This window comes from Mobula birostris, chromosome 20 (assembly GCF_030028105.1).
Source record: "Mobula birostris isolate sMobBir1 chromosome 20, sMobBir1.hap1, whole genome shotgun sequence".
Taxonomy (NCBI): domain Eukaryota; kingdom Metazoa; phylum Chordata; class Chondrichthyes; order Myliobatiformes; family Myliobatidae; genus Mobula; species Mobula birostris.
In genome coordinates this window covers 1,998,153-2,018,432 of record NC_092389.1, presented here as the reverse complement: position 1 = coordinate 2,018,432, position 20,280 = coordinate 1,998,153, and the positions used below count along the sequence as shown (strand labels likewise).

General features: G+C 40.7%; 1 protein-coding gene across 16 annotated transcripts in view; it reads right to left on the bottom strand.

Annotated features, from left to right (window-relative positions):
• The window catches only part of sik3 (SIK family kinase 3), a 444,540-nt gene that overhangs the window by 85,505 nt on the left and 338,755 nt on the right, over positions 1-20,280 (bottom strand). For all 16 annotated transcript variants that reach the window (XR_011889794.1, XR_011889796.1, XR_011889795.1 and 13 more), the window contains 3 exons: positions 12,878-12,996; positions 10,924-11,034; positions 10,486-10,629 (listed from right to left, as the gene is read on the bottom strand). Coding sequence is in view for 3 of the 16 variants with exons in the window: in XM_072283868.1 (XP_072139969.1) it covers positions 10,486-10,629; positions 10,924-11,034; positions 12,878-12,996 (374 nt within the window). In the remaining 13 variants the exon portion in view is untranslated. The remainder of the gene's footprint in view (positions 1-10,485; positions 10,630-10,923; positions 11,035-12,877; positions 12,997-20,280) is intronic.

Here is a 20,280-nt window from a genome sequence, read left to right as displayed (position 1 = left end):
CGGCACAAAGGAAGAGTACGACTGATAAAGTAAAAAAAAATCTCAGTGAAAGAAAACAAATACTCTTTTACAAAAGAACAATGCTGACAAACGGAAAGTATATATACAGAGTGTATAACTCAGTCAAGGTAAAATTCATGGTACGCTCCCTCACCTGTGGCCCTCTGACCCTCAACACAGGTGCCCGTCAGGGCTGTGTCCTAAACCTCCTCCTTTACTGTCTGTATACACATGACTGTGTTGCCACCCACAGCTCCAATCTGCTGATTAAATTTGTTGATGACACTACACTGATTGGCTTAATCTCAAATAATAACGAGGCAACCTACAAAGAAGTCACCACCCTGACACAGTGGTGCCAAGAAAACAACCTCTCCCTCAATGTCGCAAAAACAAAGGAGTTGGTTGTGGTCTACCGAGAGAATGGAGACAGGCTAACCCCTATTGACATCAATGGATCTCGGGTTGAGAGGATGAACAGCCTTAATTTCCTCAGCATAAACATCACTGAGAATCTCACAAGATTACACACCAGCCGTGTGATGAAAAAGACACAACAGCGCCTCTTTCACCTCAGACAGTTAAAGAAGTTTGATATGGGCCCCCAAATCCTAAGAACTTTCTACAGGGGCACAATTGAGAGCATCCTGACTGGCTGCACCACTGCCTGGTATGGGAACTGTACTTCCATCAATCACAGGACTCTGCAGAGAATAGTGTGGACAGCCCAGCCATCTGTAGTTGTGAACTTCCCACTATTCCGGATATTTACAAAGACAGGTGTGTTAAAAGGGCCCGAAGTATCATTGTCATGGTTGAGTTGTACCTCTCTTTATTTTAGAAAACTGTTTCAAAAAGCAAAAGGAAACTGCAGATGCTGTAAACTTTAAATAGACACAGCAAATACAGGAAAGACTCGGGCAGTGTCTGAAAAGAGAAAGCCAGAGTTAATGTCTCATGATGATGACCTTTCATCAGTTCTGATTCTGTGAGGTCACTGACTTGAAATTTTAACTCTGTTCCTCTTTCAACAGATCAGTGCCTTACCTGCTGAATCTTTCTCAAATTTTCATTTTCATTATTCTATTCTTTATTGATTTCTGTTGATATTTTGCACATTGATTGCTGTACAATGACTTTCCATCATAAAAAACACTAATATAGGAATTATGTCTTAGCAATCTGACATAAAAAAAACACCTTAAGTCAATTAGTTGGATCCAAACAGTGAGTGAATTCAAAAATCAGAGGTGCAAAGGGACTTGGGAGTCCTAGTGCAAGATTCCCTAAATGTTAACTTGAAGGTTGAGTTGGTAGTAAGGAAGGGAAATGCAATGTTAGCCTTCATTTTGAGAGGACTAGAATATAAAAGGAAGGATGTAATGTTGAGATTTTATAAGGCACTGGTCAGACCACATTTGAGGTATTGTGAGCAGTTTGGGTACATTTAAAATTCGTGATTGGTCAGCATGCCTAAGGTTACAGGGAGAAAGCACGAGAATGGGGTTGAGAAGGAAAATACATCAGCCATGATGGAATAGCAGAACAGACTCAATGGGCTGAATGGCATAATGGGGAGAAATCCATCAATGATCACAAACGCTAACAGTCTGTGAATGAACTAGCCACTTTTATCCTTACATACCTATATTTGTTTTCAAATACCAGAGAAACTGAAGGTGTTGAAATAATTCATAGGGCACAATCATTACATTACTAGACTAGCAACCAGAGGACTGAATATTGATCCAGAGGAGAGTCTTAATTTATATGAAAATTCAAGTATAGAATCAGAGAAAACCTACAGCACAATACAGGCCCTTTGACCCACAATGCTGTGCCGAACATGTACTTCCATTAAAAATTACCTAGGGTTACGCATAGCCCTCTATTTTTCTAAGCTCCATGTACCTATCTAGGAGTCTCCTAAAGGACCCTATTGTACCTGCCTCCACCATCGTCATCGGCAGACCATTCCACGCCCTCAACACTCTCTGCGTAAAAAACTTACCCTTGACATGTCCTCTGTACCTACTCCCCAGCACCTTAAAACTGTGCCCACTCGTGCTAGCCATTTCAGCCCTGGGAAAAAGCCTCTATCCACACGATCAATGCCTCTCATCATCTTATACATCTCTATCAGATCACCTCTCATCCTCCGCTGCTCCAAGGAGAGTTCACTCAACCTATTCTCATATGGCGTGCTCCCCAATCTAGGCAACATCCTTGTAAATCTCCTTTGCACCCTTTCTATGGTTTCCACATCTTTCCTGTAGTGAGGTGACCAGAATTGAGCACAGTACTCCAAGTGGGGTCTGACCAGGGTCCTATATAGCTGTAACAATACCTCTCGGCTCTTGACTCGATCCCACGGTTGATGAAAGCCAATGTACCGTATGCCTTCTTAACCACAGAGACAACCTGCGCAGCAGCTTTGAGTGTCCTATGGACTCAGACCCCACGATCCCTCTGATCCTCCACACTGCCAAGAGTCTTACCATTAATACTATATTCTGCCATCATATTTGACCAACCAAAATGAACCACCTCACACTTAACTGGGTTGAACTCCATCTGCCACCTCAGCCCAGTTTTGCATCCTATCAATGTCCCGCTGTAACCTCTGACAGCCCTCCACACTATCCACAACACCCTCAACCTTTGTGTCATCAGCAAATTTACTAACCCATCCCTCCATTTCCTCATCCAGGTCATTTATAAATATCACCAACAGAAGGGGTCCCAGAACAGATCCCTGAGGCACACCACTGGTCACCGACCTCCATGCAGAATACGACCCACCTACAACCACTCTTTACCTTCTGTGAGCAAGCCAATTCTGGATCCACAAAGTAATGTTCCCTTGGATCCTATGCCTCCTTACTTTCTCAATAAGCCTGGCATGGGGTACCTTATCAAATGCCTTACTGAAATCCATATACACTACATCTACTGCTCTACCTACATCAATGTGTTCAGTCACATCCTCAAAAAATTCAATCAGGCTCGTAAGGCACGACCTGCCTTTGGCAAAGCCATGCTGACTATTCCTAATCATATTATACCTCTTCAAATGTTCATAAATCTTGCCTCTCAGGATCTTCTCCATCAACCTACCAACCACTGAAGTAAGAACAACTGGTCTATAATTTCCTGGGCTATCTCTACTCCCTTTCTTGAATAAGGGAACAACATCTGTAACCCTCCAATCATCCGGAACCTCTCCTGTCCCCGTTGATGATGCAAGGATCATTGGCAGAAGCCCAGCAATCTCCTCCCTCGCCTCCCACAGTAGCCTGGAGTACATCTCATCCAGTCCCAGTGATTTATCCAACTTGATGTTTTCCAAAACCTCCAGCACATCCTCTTTCTTAATGTCTATATGCTCAAGCTTTTCAATCCACTGTAAGTCATCCCTACAATCGCCAAGATTCTTTTCCGTAGTGAATACTGAAGTAAAGTATTCATTAAGTACCTCTGCTATCTCCCCTAGTTCCATACACACTTTTCCACTGTCACACTTGATTGGTCCTATTCTCTCATGTCCTTTCCTCTTGTTCTTCACATACTTGTAGAATGCCTTGGGGTTTTCCTTAATCCTGCTCGCCAAGTTCTTCTCATGGCCCCTTCTGGCTCTCCTAATTTCATTCTTAAACTCCTTCCAGCTAGCCTTATAATCTTCTAGATCTCTATCATTACCTAGTTTTTTTAAAATCTTTTGTAAGCTTTTCTTTACTTCTTGACTAGATTTTCAACAGCCTTTGTACACCACATTTCCTGTACCCTACCATCCTTTCCCTGTCTCATTGGAATGTACCTATGCAGAACATCACGCAAATATCCCCTGAACATTTGCCATGTTTCTGCCGTACATTTCCCTGAGAACATCTGTTCCCAGTTTATGCTTCCAAGTTCCTGCCTGATAGCTTCATATTTCCCCTTACTCCAATTAAACACTTTCCTAACTTGTTTGTTTCTATCCCTCTCCAATGCTATGGTAAAGGAGATAGAATTGTGATCACTATCTCCAAAATGCTCTCCCACTGACAGACCTGACGCCTGACCAGGTTCATTTCTGAATACCATATCAAGTACAGCCTCTGCTCTTGTTGGCTTATCTACATATTGTGTCAGGAAACCTTCCTGAACACACCTAACTAACCCCACCCCATCTAAACCCCTCACTCTAGGGAGATGCCAATCAATATTTGGGAAATTAAAATCTCCCACCTCGACAACCTTGTTATTATTACACCTTTCCAGAATCTGTCTCCCTATCTGCTCCTCGATGTTCCTGTTACCACTGGGTGGTCTATAAAAAACACCCAGCAGAGTTATTGACCCCTTCCTGTTTCTAACTTCCACCCACAGAAACTCAGTAGACAATCCCTCCAAGACTTCCTCCTTTTCTGCAGCCGTGACACTATCTCTGATCAACAGTGCCACACCCCTACCTCGTTTGCCTCCCTCCCTGTCCTTTTTGAAATATCTAAAGCCTAGCACTCTGAGGCTACGTCCACACTAGACCAGATAATTTTGAAAATGCTGGTTTCGCGTAAAAACGATAGGCGTCCACACCAGGCATTTTTGAAAATTCCTCCATCCACATTAACACGGGTATTTGGGCGAATCTCCTACTGGGCATGCGCAGGACACATCTACAGAAAGCAAGCAAAGATGAAATGGTATACTTGGTGCGCGTCTGTCCAGTTACAGACTAGAAAAACTTAAAAAGAAATTGCCAAACGATGGACAGCTGTTGGCTCTTGCACAGGAGGACTTAAAGCTAAAAAAAAAATACTGGAGCGTATGGAGGCAACTGACAGGGAGTTCACGGACAGTATGACCCAGCTGACGACGAACATTGAAAAACTGACTAACTCTGTTGCAGAGGGATTTGCAATGATGAAGAATATGATGGCTCTCCCCCAGTATTTTTCACTGCCACAATACCAGCCTCCCAGCCACTACAATAGCTACACATACGGACACACAGACCCCCAGGTGGCCCCACCAACATCTACCCCACTCCCACAGAGGGGTCACCCTGGAAACATTTCCTACAGCCATAGTCTCTCCACCAATGAAAGGGACGACAGCTACAACTAAATGCAATAAGGCTTGTTACTGGGCAAAAGTGAAATTTGCTGTTACCTCATTTGTTTGCCTTTACTTTTGCCATGTCTTTGTGTAGTATTTTGCTGTATTTAACACAAGGTACTGGGCAAAAGTGATTTTATTTTTACCTGAGTAAAAGTGAAACTTACAATTTTCCTTTTTTGGTCTTAACATTTTCACGTCCATGCCAAACATAAGCTACTACTTACAAATGACATTTTGGAAGTAGTGATAATTGCATCTACAGGTGTCCCCCGCTTTTCGAACGTTCGCTTTACGAAACCTCGCTGTTACGAAAGACCTCCATTAGTTACCTGTTTTTGCTAACAGAAGGTGTTTTCACTGTTATGAAAAAAGGCAGCGCGTGTAAAAAGCAGCGCGTGATAAAAGGCAGCGCGCCGCACGCCCCGAGCAGCTAAGCTCCCCCTCAAGAACAGCATTCCAGCTGGCAGTGCTTAAACACGTGCCTGTGAGCAGCCGTTTGCAAGATGAGTTCTAAGGTATCAGAAAAGCCTAAAAGAGCTCGTAAAGGTATTACACTGAACGTAAAACTAGACATAATTAAGCGTTTCGATCGTGGTGAACGAAGTAAGGACAAAGTAAGATTGGCTTGTGGAAGTTGAGGAAGATGATGTTGAAGAGGTTTTGGCATCCCATGACCAAGAACTGATAGATGAAAAGCTGATGCAATTGGAAGAGGAAAGGATAACAATCAAAACCGAATGCAGTAGCGAATGGACCTAAAGTGAAGTCGTCCAGGAACTGAACGTGAAGCAACTGCGTGAGATTTTCGCGGCAATGATTGTAGAAAAGTACGACTTTAATTTTGAAAGGGTACGTTGGTTTAGGGCATATTTGCAAGATGGTTTGAGTGCTTACAAAGAACTGTATGATAGAAAAATGCGCGAGGCTAAGTAGTCAAGCATACTGTCGTTTTTCAAGCTTTCCACATCAGCCACAGCAGACGACGAACCTCGACCTTCGACATCAAGGCAGGCAGACATAGAAGAAGATGACCTGTCTGCCCTGATGGAAACAGATGACGATGAGATGACACCCCAGTGTCCCACCACCCCAACCCCCAGGCCGCAGACCGATACATTGCCGTGGAGAATGCAGCTGTAGCCGGGATGCACCCAGCACATCTTTAAGAAAAAAAGCCGAAATAAACAAGCTAATTAATTAGGTGCCGCCCGGCACGTAAATCTCGGCCCAGATCAGAGGCAACTGCCCATTGCATCGCCTCTGATCCGAGCTGACACTTACGTGCTGGGCAGCACCTAATTATTTAGCTTGTTTATTTCAGCTTTTTTCTTAAAGAAGTGCTGGGTGTGTGCTGGCTACCACTGTACTGCTGCATTCTTCGTGGATCAGCGGCCTGGAGATTAGGGACCACTGCACCACCCCAGCCTACAACAACTCAGCCTAACACACCATCATCAGTGTGCTCGGCGCTGTCTTCCCAATTCTGGTAAGTGATACTACACTGTACATACATTATTTCTACTTTATATAGGCTGTGTATTTTTATGCATTATTGGGCATGATTTGGCAGCTTCAAAGCTTAAAGGTTACTGAAGAGAGTGTTCCTGCCTAGAACGATTGCGTGAAATTTTCGCTACAGAGAACAGTGCGGCAATGATTGTGGAAAAGTATTTCTACTTTATATAGGCTGTGTATTTATCATATCATTCCTGCTTTTACTATATGTTACTGTTATTTTAGGTTTTACATGTTATTTGGCATGATTTGGTAGGTTATTTTTTGGCTCTGCGAACGCTCACAAAATTTTCCCATATAAATAAATGGTAATTGCTTCTTCACTTTACGACATTCCGGCTTACGAACCATTTCACAGGAACGCTCTACCTTCGGATGGCAGGGGAAACCTGTATTGAATGTTTGCACAAGCAATACATTAATAAAGCACCTTGTTAAATGTATAAAACATGTCTACGTCAGTGTTACCTTGTATTTCCATACAATGTTACATTAGGCTGTTACACATCTATTGTCAGATATTGTTGTTGTGGTGTTGGAGGTTGCGTTCAAGAAAACAATGAAATGCCGTGCTGCTGGCACGTCATGACAGCGTTTTTAAAAAGAGCTGGGGTTACCCCGTACACTACACCAGCCATTAGGTGTTTTCAGATTTATTCACTCTGGAGAGCGTTCTTGAAAAGCTCTGTTTGCGGGGGAAGAAAACATCATTTCAGTGTGGACGCAGAGTCAAAACAAAGAGAAAAAGCTTCGGTTACCGATTTATAGTCATAGTCATACTTTATTGGTCCCGGGGGAAATTGGTTTTCGTTACAGTTGCACCATAAATACTAAATAGTAATAAAACCATAAATAGTTAAATAGTAATATGTAAATTATGCCAGTAAATATGAAATAAGTCCAGGACCAGCCTATTGGCTCAGGGTGTCTGTTCCTCCAAGGGAGGAGTTGTAAAGTTTGATGGCCACAGGCAGGAATGACTTCCTATGACGCTCAGTGCTGCATCTCCGTGGAATGAGTCTCTGGCTGAATGTACTCCAGTCTATTGTGGACATAGCCTAAGAAGCCATTCCTACCCCTGAGCCATCCAAGTCTCTGTAATGGCCACAACACCATAGCTCCAAGTACCGATCCACACTCGTAAGCTCATCCGCTTTGTTCACGATGCTTCTTGCATTAGAATAGACACATCTCAAACCATCGGTCTGAGCGCATCCCTTCTTTATCACCTGTCTATCCACCCTCTCGCACTGTCTCCAAGCTTTCTCTATTTGTGAGCCAACAGCCCCTTCCTCCGTCTCTTCAGTTCTGTTCCCACCCCCCAGCAATTCTAGTTTAAACTCTCCCCAATAGCCTTAGCTAATAAAGTGGCCACTGAGTTCATGCATGCAAGAGTAATGAATATATTTTCAAAACTAAAAATGCTCTCCAGAATAGTTCACCATACAGTCAAAGTGAAAAACAATGAATTCAATACTTTCTCATAGAATTGTAAGATTTTTAAAAATTTACTCAAAAATAATTAATGTGTGATAGGATCACAAATCTTTAACTGCTTTAAAATCTGTTATATGGGTTAGGAAACCGAGTAAGTGATACAAATCTACGATACACAGCGCTCACTTAATTTTTTCTAAACACCATGTCAGTTTTTTCTTTGAGAATGCATTCAAATGCTTCCACAAAAATGTATGATCTTAGAATTTCACACCACCCTCTCTTTGCACGTAGACTCAGTGGAACTTCTACTTTCAAGTGAGATAAATGGGTAGATCAGCCTTAAATCAACTTTTCAAACTTCATTAAACCCAGAAAATTGGTTGAAATATCTGATTTTGTCTGCAGATGGGAACTTTTGATGTGCTAAGTAGCAACTATTGTGAATGGTCCCAAGAGTTTTCTGAACATTTTCTGTAACTACAAAATTTCCATTAACTCCTAAACTCCAAAAAATACCTTCTAGCAAATGTACACAGCCATTTCCAAAGCAACCATTTTCAAACAAAACTCATCTAGAAAGTCAATCAATTTGCATCCAATTGTTATGCATAAATAGTGCCTCAAATCATTTTAACCCAAGTTATGTCGTTCTGGTTATCACTTACAAGTGAAGTAACACCCATCATGTAATTGGACCCAGCACTGCATTCTTTTCATGCTGGTGCAACATATGTATTCCCGCACCCCTGCCCCAACAGCAAACTATGTCACAACTTGCACGATGTCCTTACTCATATTGATTGGATATTGAGTGCAGCCTACAAATGTAGCTGCACAGTTACAAAAGTTGAACAGTCTGACAACATGTAGCTTTTTCCCATTACTTAAGAGACAGTAGATCACACACTTCAGAACTCATTGCAAGCCATGAAAACAACTTCAGAAATCCACTGTGTACACGGACTAATGGTGTGTGCTTTCTCCAGTAGTTATACACTTTCAATAGATGCTTCTGTTGGGGTTTCTCTGGCAGTAACCTACTACGAGAGCTATTATTATGGAAATGATAGTCAGATTGGGTGAGTAGGAAACCTTAGGGTAGGAGGTAGAGGCATTCTCAGTTGCGAATTCCTAAGGGTGAGCTTCAGTATTTGCCTAGCTGGTTCAGAAACTTCATTGTTATGTATCATGTTCTGCACAAACCTGCAATCCAAGACAGCTGCCTGCACTGGAGTATGAGTAACATGCAAACTTGGAGCACAAGGGTCATGAATCATAGGCTGAAGAATAGCAGGAACAGAGAACACAGTTGCTGTCAGGGGAAATCTCAGTAGAATGCTACCAGTCTCATCAGCCTATGAAGCAGAGGTGGCAGGCACTGACTTTACAGACAATAAAGTACTCTTTGATTGAGAGGTACTTTCCATAAAACACATACATTTGGGCATGTTGTCTAAGAAGAATTAAGTCCCTTTAATTTAAACAAATAAGTCCTGAATGATCTTGACAGGGTGGAAGCAGGGAGAATCTTTTTTAAAAAGATAATCTATAATTAAAGGTTACTGTTTTAAAAACAACTGATTGCCACAAAAAAAACTATTCCTCAGTGCGTGATGAACCTTTGGAACTTATTGCCATACAGTTATGAAAGTAGAATATTTGAATGTCTTTATGACAGTGTTGAGTAAACCAGCCATGCTTTGAACCATTCTAGTTAATCTTCACTACACACAGAACATAGAATAGTACAGCACAGTACAGGCCCTTTGGCCCACAATGTTGTGCCAACCCTCAAACCCTACCTCCCATATAACCCCTCCACCTTAGATTCCTCCATATACCTGTCTAGTAGTCTCTTAAACTTCACTAGTGTATCTGCCTCCACCACTGACTCAGGCAGTGCATTCCACGCACCAACCACTCTCTGAGTGAAAAACCTTCCTCTAATATCCCCCTTGAACTTCCCACCCCTTACCTTAAAGCTATGTCCTCTTGTATTGAGCAGTGGTGCCCTGGGGAAGAGGCACTGGCTATCCACTCTATCTATTCCTCTTAATATCTTGTACACCTCTATCATGTCTCCTCTCATCCTCCTTCTCTCCAAAGAGTAAAGCCCTAGCTCCCTTAATCTCTGATCATAATGTATACTCTCTAAACCAGGCAGCATCCTGGTAAATCTCCTCTGTACCCTTTCCAATGCTTCCACATCCTTCCTATAGTGAGGCGACCAGAACTGGACACAGTACTCCAAGTGTAACCTAACCAGAGTTTTATAAAGCTGTATCATTACCCTGCGACTCTTAAACTCTACCCCTCGACTTACGAAAGCTAACATCCTGTAAGAAATTTCATATTAACTTGCTCAAAGATGATAATGTAACATTTATCAAAATTTGTCACAAATCTATGGAATTCCCTGCATTTTACCTGGACATTTGCAGGTGACTGAAAGGGCATAGAGCGAGGAACACTTGGCGGTGCAGAGATACGCAATGTCTTATGCCGCTTCAGTTTGTCACACAGCAGACTGTAAATTGCATTAAATTGATCATAGGCATCTGTCTTCAATGACTAGAAATAAAAGTAAAGCCAGAGTTAAACTGACCTGCATAAAAACTGATTGAAAAACATTATCAATTTACTCTTCTGTATGCAGCATTAAAAAGGCTTTGTTTTGACCATGATACCTACCAACAGTAATTGATTACTTGCAAACTGGTTGGCAACTCAATCAAAATATCAATGATGACATAGGAAATTAAATAACGCACAACAAAAATGATCAAAGATAAGAATTCACATTAAAAATTGAATAACTGCATACACTTTGGACAATACAAAAACACAATAGGAGACTCACAGTACCTGTAGTGTGCGTTCTCTTTCCAGACCCAATTCCGCCATGTACATGAGCACCTGTTCATTCAGAGGCTCTGTTTTAATCTCTACTTTGACCTGCTTGGATTCTGTTATTAACTATGAAAAGCAATAATATAATTAAAACATTTTGCCTTCAACTTTACAGCATTTTGCATTTTAAAAAATTAAATGGAATTTTTATCTGTGTTCAGGATGCATAAAACTAATAGTTATTTAACATCAGTCATTTGTAAATGAAGTTTTAAATTTGAATCATCCAGATGTAAAATGACACAATAACTCAATTTCACAACAGATTTCAATTTGAGATTTTTTATAGCACTTTACAACTCTTTAGGACTACCCACATAACAATTAACTACTTTGAAATACATTAATTTGGCAATATAAGCAAATGTTCACAGCAAATCAGTGCATAGCATGGTAAAAGGGATCATTCTTATTACTGATTTAGAAATCTATGCATTTTGCACTGTCATTCATGCAGTGCATTACATCAGCATTGTCATCTTTCAAATCAGAACACAAGAGACCAGACGGTCCTTATGAAGAAGGGATGCTCATTGCCCCTTTGTCAATATTTATCCTTCAACCACTACTAAAAACCTCTAATTTATTTGTCTGCTGTACCTTACAGTAAGCAAAATGGTTGCCATGTAACAGTGATCTAATTTCAAGTAACTGGCTATGATACACCCAGGAGTGTCCTGAAGCTGTAATAAGTACCATAGAAGTACAAACATTTTTCTAGTTCATTTGATTTTGGTAAGATTGAATGAAAGGTGAATGTCATGCAGGACAATGAGAGACCTCTTGTACTCCAATCTCTGACCTTATTTAATGACAGAATCTCCAACAACTTCTGACCTACACTGAAGCATCAGCCTTAGTTTCACTCAAGAACATTTTTAGAGACAAGATACAATACCAAAGTGTTTCTATTTCCATCACTGACAACATTGGCACTCATTATTCAACCCTGATGTCCTGGATGTGAAAAAAGTCCTCATCTTTACAACCCATAATGTGTATTAAACAACATATCATTCAAGTAAAGCCTACTTGCTTTCCTCACCCACCATTAATGAACAGGGACTTCATACAGCAGTTTTTCCATTCTAAGTTTATGGATTCTAACATCAGCTGTAGCGGTTGTAACAGCATGGTTAATAACAACTAAATCAATAAGACTTTCAAGTAAAAGCTGAAACTATTTAGTGAAAAAAAATGGGAAAAAAATGCCTCAGTGCACTGGCAGCAGAACAGTGAAACACATGGGATCCATACCCACCTCCACTGATTTTGTCACAAGGCTTTGAACTTTTATTATATTTACAGATTTGGAAAAGGTTTTTTTTAAACAGAGGTGTAATTAAAATAAAGAAGTCCAAAATTGCAATTTCACCTTCATATGTAAAGAAGTGATTCTACCTTGACTGAGACATTGTTGTGATGAGCCACAAAAATGTGATGTTTCACTTTAAGGAAAAGAAATCAATTTAATTGTCAAACTTTCTTGTTATAGTACATTTTGCCAGATAGTACACAACTGTCAGATCAAGAAGTAATCTGTGACAGGTTTCCTTTTCAATAATAGAGTTTTTTTTGAAGTGTAGGCTTTTGGAATGGGAGAGAAGAGACTGAGGGACACAGTCCTTGTGGAGTTTGCATATTCTCTGTGCAATTGTGTGCATTTCCACTGGATGCTCTAGTTGCTCTTGGGCAAGTGAAATGCTTACTAGAAATTACCCTCTAGTGTAGGTAAGTGGCTGAAGAATTAAAAAGGACTTGTTGGGTATGTGCAAAAGAACAAGTTGCAGGGAAAGAAGAGGGGGAAAATAGGACTGATGGGATTGCTTTGCTTAAACCTAATAAGGACCTGATGGGCTGATTGGGCTTCCTTCTACAGAATAGTAGGCAGGCACTGAATTATGCTCACCCGGTCAAACTCTGGATCTGGTTCCCCTATTTTCATCCACTTATGTTTGCAGATTTGTTCCACAGACAAGCGTTTGCTTGGGTCTAGCACAAGCATATGTCGAATCAAATGTTCACATTCTGAAAAGAAATAAGTGTAATCAGCAACCAGACCAACACATGTAAGCTTCAGTTGTTTTGTAGATGAGGTTTAAAACTGTCCAAAGTACTATTACATTATAGTAAACAAACAATTAAAATACTTTAAATAAAAATGCTGCCTTATTTGGTAGATATAAGCATATGCTTTGAGGAATTTTAAAGCATTAAGCTGATTTTTCCACAAATTCTCTTCTCATATTATAAAGAACCCATTGATACAAGGGACAATTTAAACTAGGATTATTTTGTAAAGATGCATACCAAATAAATAACTTGTTACGGGATCCAGTGGCCAAAAGACTGTTCCTCACCATTTTAATGTCATTAAAACAACACTGTGTGTCACCCCAATGAGTTAATGAAAATCGCATTAAAAAAATCAAAATTTTCAAGTGCAACAGCATTTTGGAGTAACAGTGCTCAAAAACTAATTTAAAGTTCAAGTAAATTTACTATCAAAGTACATACAGTAGAATCAATGGAAAACTACACACAAAGACGTACAGACGTACAAGAAAGCTACACGAGGTTCAGGCACGATCTCTGGAAAGCTATCTCTTGGGCAACATAGAAATTCCAGCCCAAACTTGAGTCAACGAAGGATGCTCGACAGTTGTGGCAGGGCTTGAATACTATCACCTCTTATAAAATTGAATCAAGTGACATGGGGGACAGCAGAGCTTCGCTTCCAGATGAGTTCAATGACTTCTCTGCTTGCTTTGACCATCAAAACATGGAAGAACCATCACAAACTCCCACATCCCCCAATGATCCTATGATTTCAACCTCTGAAGCCAACGAGTGAGCTGCCTTCAGGAGGGTGAACCCATGGAAAGTATCTGGCCCAGGCGGGGTACCTGGCCACATACTAAAGACCTGTGCTGATTAACTAGCTGGTGTGTTCACTGAGATCTTTAACGTCTCGCCTCGACAGTGTGTGCTACCAACCTGCTTCAAGCAGGCTCCAATTATACCAGTGCTCAAGAAAAACGTGGTGACCTGCCTCAATGACGATCACCCAGTAGCTCTTACATCCACAGTGAGGTCGGTGATCAACTCCTGCCTGAGAAGTGACTTAGATCTGCTCTAACTTGCCTACAGGAGCAACTGATCCACAGCAGATGCCATAACTTTCGCTCTTTACTCAACCCTGGAACATCACGATAGTAAAGATGCATACATCAGGAGCTTTTTTTTAAAAAATAATCAACTACAGGTCAACATTCAATACTATCATCCCCTCAAACCTAATCAATAAGCTCCAAGACCTTGGCCTCAATACCCCTTCTGCAATTGGATCCTCAATTTCCTCACTTGTAGACCACAGTCAGTTCAGATTGGCAACAACATCTCCACGATCTCCATCAGCGCAGGTGCACCACAAACTCTATACTTAGCCCACTGCTCTACTCGTTTTACACTTATAACTGTGTGGCTAAGCACAACTCCAATGCCTTATATCAAGTTTGTTGATGACACTGCTATCGTAGGCCAAATCAAAGGTAGTGATTAATCAGCTTATAGGAGGGAGATTGAAAATCTGGCCTAGTGGTGTCATTTTCACAACCTCTCACTCAGCGTCAGCAAGACCAAGGAACTAATTATTGACTTCAGGAGAAGGAAACTAGAGGTCCATGAGCCAATCTTCATTGGAGAGTTAACAACTTTAAATTCCTGGTGCTATTATTTCAGGAGATCTATCCAGGGCCCAGCACACAAGTGCAATTACAAAGAAAGCATGGCAGCACCTCTACTTCGTAAGGAGTTTGCAGAGATTTAGTCTGATATCTAAAACTCTGACAAACTTCTATAAGCTGTGTAGTGGACAGTATATTAACTGGCTGCATCACAGCCTAGTATGGAAACACCAATGTTCTTGTACAGATAATTCTACAAAAAGCAGTGGATACGGCTCAGTCCATCACAGGAAAAATCCTTCCAACCACTGAGCACATCCACATGAAATGCTGTCTCAGGAAAGCGGCATCCATCATCAGAGGGGCACCCACCACCCAGGACATTCTCTTCTCACTGCTGCCATCAGGAAGAAGATACAAGGGCCTTAGAACTCACACCACCAGGTTCAGGAAGAGTTACTACTCCTCAACCATTAGGCCCTTGAACAAAGGGGATAACCTCACTCAACTTCACTTTCCCCATTACTGAAATGTTCCCACAATCTATGGACTCAATTTCAAGGCTCTTTATCTCATGTTTCAATATTTATTCATAGAGGGATCAGAAGTGTAGAGAGTGAGCAGTTTCAAGTTCCTGGATGTCAAGATCTCTGAGGATGTAACCTGGTCCCAACATATTGATGCAGTTATAAAGAAGGCAAGACAGTGACTATACTTCATTAGGAGTTTGAAGAATTGGCATGTCAACAAATACACTCAAAAACTTGTATAGATGTACCGTGGAGAGCATTCTGACAGGCTGCATCACTGTCTGGTATGGGTGGGTCTACTGCACAGGACCGAAAGAAGCTGCAGAGGGTTGTAAATCTAGTCAGCTCTATCTTGGGTAGTAGCCTACAAAGTACTCAGGACATCTTCAAGGAGTGGTGTCTCAGAAAGGCAGCGTCCATTATTAAGGATCTCCAGCACCCAGGGCATGCCCTTTTCTCACTGTAACCATCAGGTAGGAGGTACAGAAGCCTAAAGGCACACATCAAGTGATTCAGGAACAGCTTGTTCCCCTCTGCCATCCGATTCCTAAATGGACATTGAACCCGTGAACACCACCTCACTTTTTAATATATATTATTTCTGCTTTTGCATGATTTTTAATATATTCCATATACGTATACTGTCATTGATTTACTTATTTACTTATTATTTTCTTCTTCTCTATTATGTATTGCATTGAACTGCTGCTGCTAAGTTAACAAATTTCATGACACATGCCGGTGATAATAAACCTGATTTTGATCCTGATTTATTGTTTCTTCTTTTTGCATTTGCACAGCTTGTTGCCTTCTGCCCTCTGGTTGAAGCCCTAGTTTGGCAGTCGTTCATTGATTCTGTTATAGTTACTATTCTATAGATTGTTGAGAATGCCCATAAGAAAATGAATCTCACAGTTGTATATGCTGACACATATATACTTTGATCATAAATTTACTTTGAACTTTGCTGACCCCTCAATGAGAACTGGTGTGTGTCTCCTGACTTCCTCTTCCTGAAGTTCACAATCAATTCTTTAGTATTGCTGATGTTGAATGCAAGGTTGTTGTTGTGACACCACTCAATCCACTGGGCTCTCTTACTCTACGCTTCCTCATCACAATCTAAGATCCTGTCAACAACGGTGGTGTCACTGGTGAATTTATAGATGGCATTTGACCTATGCCCAGCCGCATAGTCATGAGTGCAGAAACAATAGAGCAGTGTGCTAAGTACACAGCCTTGAGGTGTGCCTGAGTTGATTGTCAGCGAGGTGAAGATGTCATAAACAATCTGCACTGTGGTCTCCCGATCAGAAAGTCAAGGAGTCAGTTGCAGATAGAGGTACAGAGGCACAGGTTTTGAAACTTGTTGATTTGTACTGAAGATATGATGGTGCTGCATGCCAAGCTGTTATCAATAGCGCTGTTGTCCATGTAGTCCAAGGCTGAGTGGAGAGCCACTGAGATTGCATTTTCTATAGACCTGCTGTGGTGCAGCGGGTTCAGGTCCTTGCTTAGGCAGGATTTAAATCTAGCCATAACCAACCTCTCAAAGCACTTCACCACAATAGATGAGAGTGCTACTGGATGATAGTCATTGAGGCAGCTCACGCTGCTCTCTTGGGCAATGGTACAATTGACTGCCTCACAGGCTTTCTTCATAGAAATGCCATAATTGGCAACTGCTGCTCGTGGCTCTTTGTACAGAACATTACTGGCAAAGATTAATATGTAAGCCACAGTCTAGAATACTGCAGGTATCCAAATTCTTCTCTAATGGCTAGTTGTACTTCTCCTCCAACTAAGTTCAAACCAGCAAGTTGTTCCAACTAACTACTGTGTCCACCTGTGTACTATGCAATCAAGTACTGAATATAGCCTAAATATGTCCTCTGGGACCTCACCTGAGCTCCTTTAGCCACAAGCATGGTCCAAAAACTAGAGAATATCAAAGATGTTCCTATGTTTAAGAAGGGCAATAGAGGAAAATAAGGAAATTATAGGCCTTATATTAGTGATAGGAAAGCTTTTCAAGAAGATTATTAGGAATAGAACCCGCTTGCTTCTGGGAAATTTGTGTGGGGGTGGTCATGTCCAAGAGGATTCTGGGAAGGCGACTGATGGTAGCAGCTCAACGAATGCTAGTAAAAGTTTTGACAAAGTCCCTCATGGTAGGCTGATCCAGAAGATTAAGAGATCCATGGACAGTGGCAGATTAGATTCAAAATTGGATTGGCCATAGAAGACAAAGGGCAGTAGTGAATGGCATGTTATTCTGAATGGAGGTCTGTGACCAATGATACTAGGCAAGGATCAACGAACAGGCCTCTTGTGCTTGACCCACTGAGTTCCTCCAGCACATTGTTTATGGTTTCTGACAGCACTGAGAAGGGTGGAGGTGAAATGATAAGGAAGTTTACCATTATGAACGTTTATCTTGAGATAAACAATGCAGAATTATTTCCTGGATTCAAAGCCAGCCAGTATAGTACAGTAAATATTTTCATCGAGAAAACACAAAAGCATAAGAAATAGAAGGAAGAATATTGCACACACATTCTTGAGCCTGCTCAGACATTAAGAAATCATGGCTGATCCCTGTATCTCAAATCCATTTGCCTGTCTGTTCCCCATGTCCTTGAATTCCCTGCTGTGGCCCCACTTATTCCAGCTGTGAATTTACTTTACTGATACATATCTACAATAGTGTGTATCTTATGATATTGATACTTTGGAGATCCAAAAATTCATAATCGCCTTTGACAAAAACTTGCCCTCATCTTGGTGCCAAATGGTCAAACATTTATGTTGAATCATATTTCTGAATCCTCCCAGGAGACAAAACAGCCTCTGAGCATTTGTCCTGTTAATTCCTTGGAATAATTAATTTACCTCTCAGTTTTGTAAACACTGAATAGAATGAAAGGCCAATCCCGCTCAATCTCTCCTTCCAGAATCCAGGGATCACAGTAGTGAATTTGAACTTCAAAGCCAAAACAGTTTTTTTTTAATTTTTTTGGGAAAGGAAACAAAATAGCACAGAATACTACAAGTGCAGAATGGCAACAAGAATTATTATGCCTAAACCCAACATGATCTCCAACTAAAGATGCAAATTTTTTGGAATACTTATTTAATTAAGGAACCAAATAGTCTAAGTAATTATGGAATTGCACTATCAGGAATTTCTAGAAGTTAGAGAATGGATACACTCAGTGGCCACCTTATTAGGAACACCTGTACATCTGCTCATTAATACAAATATTTAATCAGCCAATCAATGTATAAGGTCATGCAGACATGGTCAGGAGGTTCAGTTGTTGTTCAGACCAAATATCAGAATGGGGAAGAAATGTGATCTAAGTGACTTTGACCATGAAATGATTGTTGGTGGCAGATGGGGTGGTTTGAGTATCACAGGAACTGCAGATCTCCTGGGATTTTCACACACCACAGTCTCTACAGAATGCTGCAATAAACAAAAAACATCCAGTGAGCGGCAGTTCTGTGGGTGAAAACGCATTGTTAATGAGTGAGGTCAGAGGAGAATGGCCAGACTGGTTCAAGCTGACAGGAAGGCGACAGCAACTCAAATAACAGCATGTTACAATCGTGGTGTCCAGAACAGCACCTCAAGTGTGACAAAGAGACTTTTGGCAAAAGTGTTGGAGAACAGAAAAGAAAAATTACAAACAAGAATAAAATGTTGGTTGGAATAAAGGAAAGGAAGAGTAGAACAGCTTTCAATGTAACTGGATGCAAATCCCAGAGTTGCTGAAGATTTTGTTTCGGAACTATTTGTGCTACATATGTAATCAAAGATTGGTACCCAAACTTTCAGATAATGCTAGAAAAGAAAGCATACAAAATTCTAATGAGTAAAGAGTTTTAAACAAACACTGGGAACATGAAAGCTACGTTGGATTAGACTGACTGCCTGGGTGTACCATAAATACCACTGCAGACAGCTTAAGGCACAGAGCATATTCTATGTGGTTATTTCTATGTAATTCCATACAATTCCATCGCTAACTTATCAACATAATTGACAATAGTGCAGAAACAGATGAGGCCACAGTCAGTACATTATCAATCATTTTAATCCCATGATAAAGAAAGTAAAAGAATAAGGAGGATGTTGAAGCTGTGCCTGCATCTCATGTCCTCAGCGGAGCCCCTAGATTATAAAGAACCGTTTGTCATAGTTGTTAGTATTTCATTATTCAACAAAATCATATTGGTTAACAGCATAGCATTCAGTGGTACACAGAAGAAACCAATGACATTATTCTGAATCAATTGCAAATAACAGAAAGCTACAAGAACAGCAACTGCATTTCTTACTTATGACTGAATAACGTATAAGGCAACTTGAAAGGATCACTGAATAGGATGGGTGGATATTAAACCAGATGAATATTGAGCCTACAGTTTAGAGTGTGAATACAAGACAATGCACAAATTACTTCCAAGAAAAAAACAAAATTCAAAAGAAGTGATGGAAAAGAAAAATAAATTGCTTGTTAGGTAATTGAGGGCAGGGAAGGAGCCTGAAGCTTGAACAATGCATTAAATGCTTCTACTTTAAACAAAGGTTGAATTGTATTTTTTTTCCTCTGGGCATCAAATATAGCTTCTAAATAGATCTGCACAAAATGTCATCAAATGGTAACTTAGCTATAACGCATTCACAACTGGTTGTGAACATTATTTGTTTTTTCTCCATAGAGAACTTCTAAAAGCACTTACACACTCCCAAAGAGACCTTCTCCAAACTTTCAAAACAGCTTTTACATTCAACAAACGGAGGAGGAAAATGAACTGTCAACAGTTCAGGCCAAAACCCTTTATCTTACACACAGAATTAAGAAAGCAAACTGTACACAAAGGATCAATTTGAAACACTTGAATTGAACAGTTGAACATAAGGACACAAGTGCAAACGAGAGGTGTGTATACTTTTAATTAATGTCAGGACACTCATAGAACATTTAACACAACTTCAGCTGTGACAATGGAAGGAAAGAATGTCTGGAAAATTTAAAGATAGAAATTGTTGTTTTATGGAAGTAGTGAATTGAAGGGGCCCCCTGGAT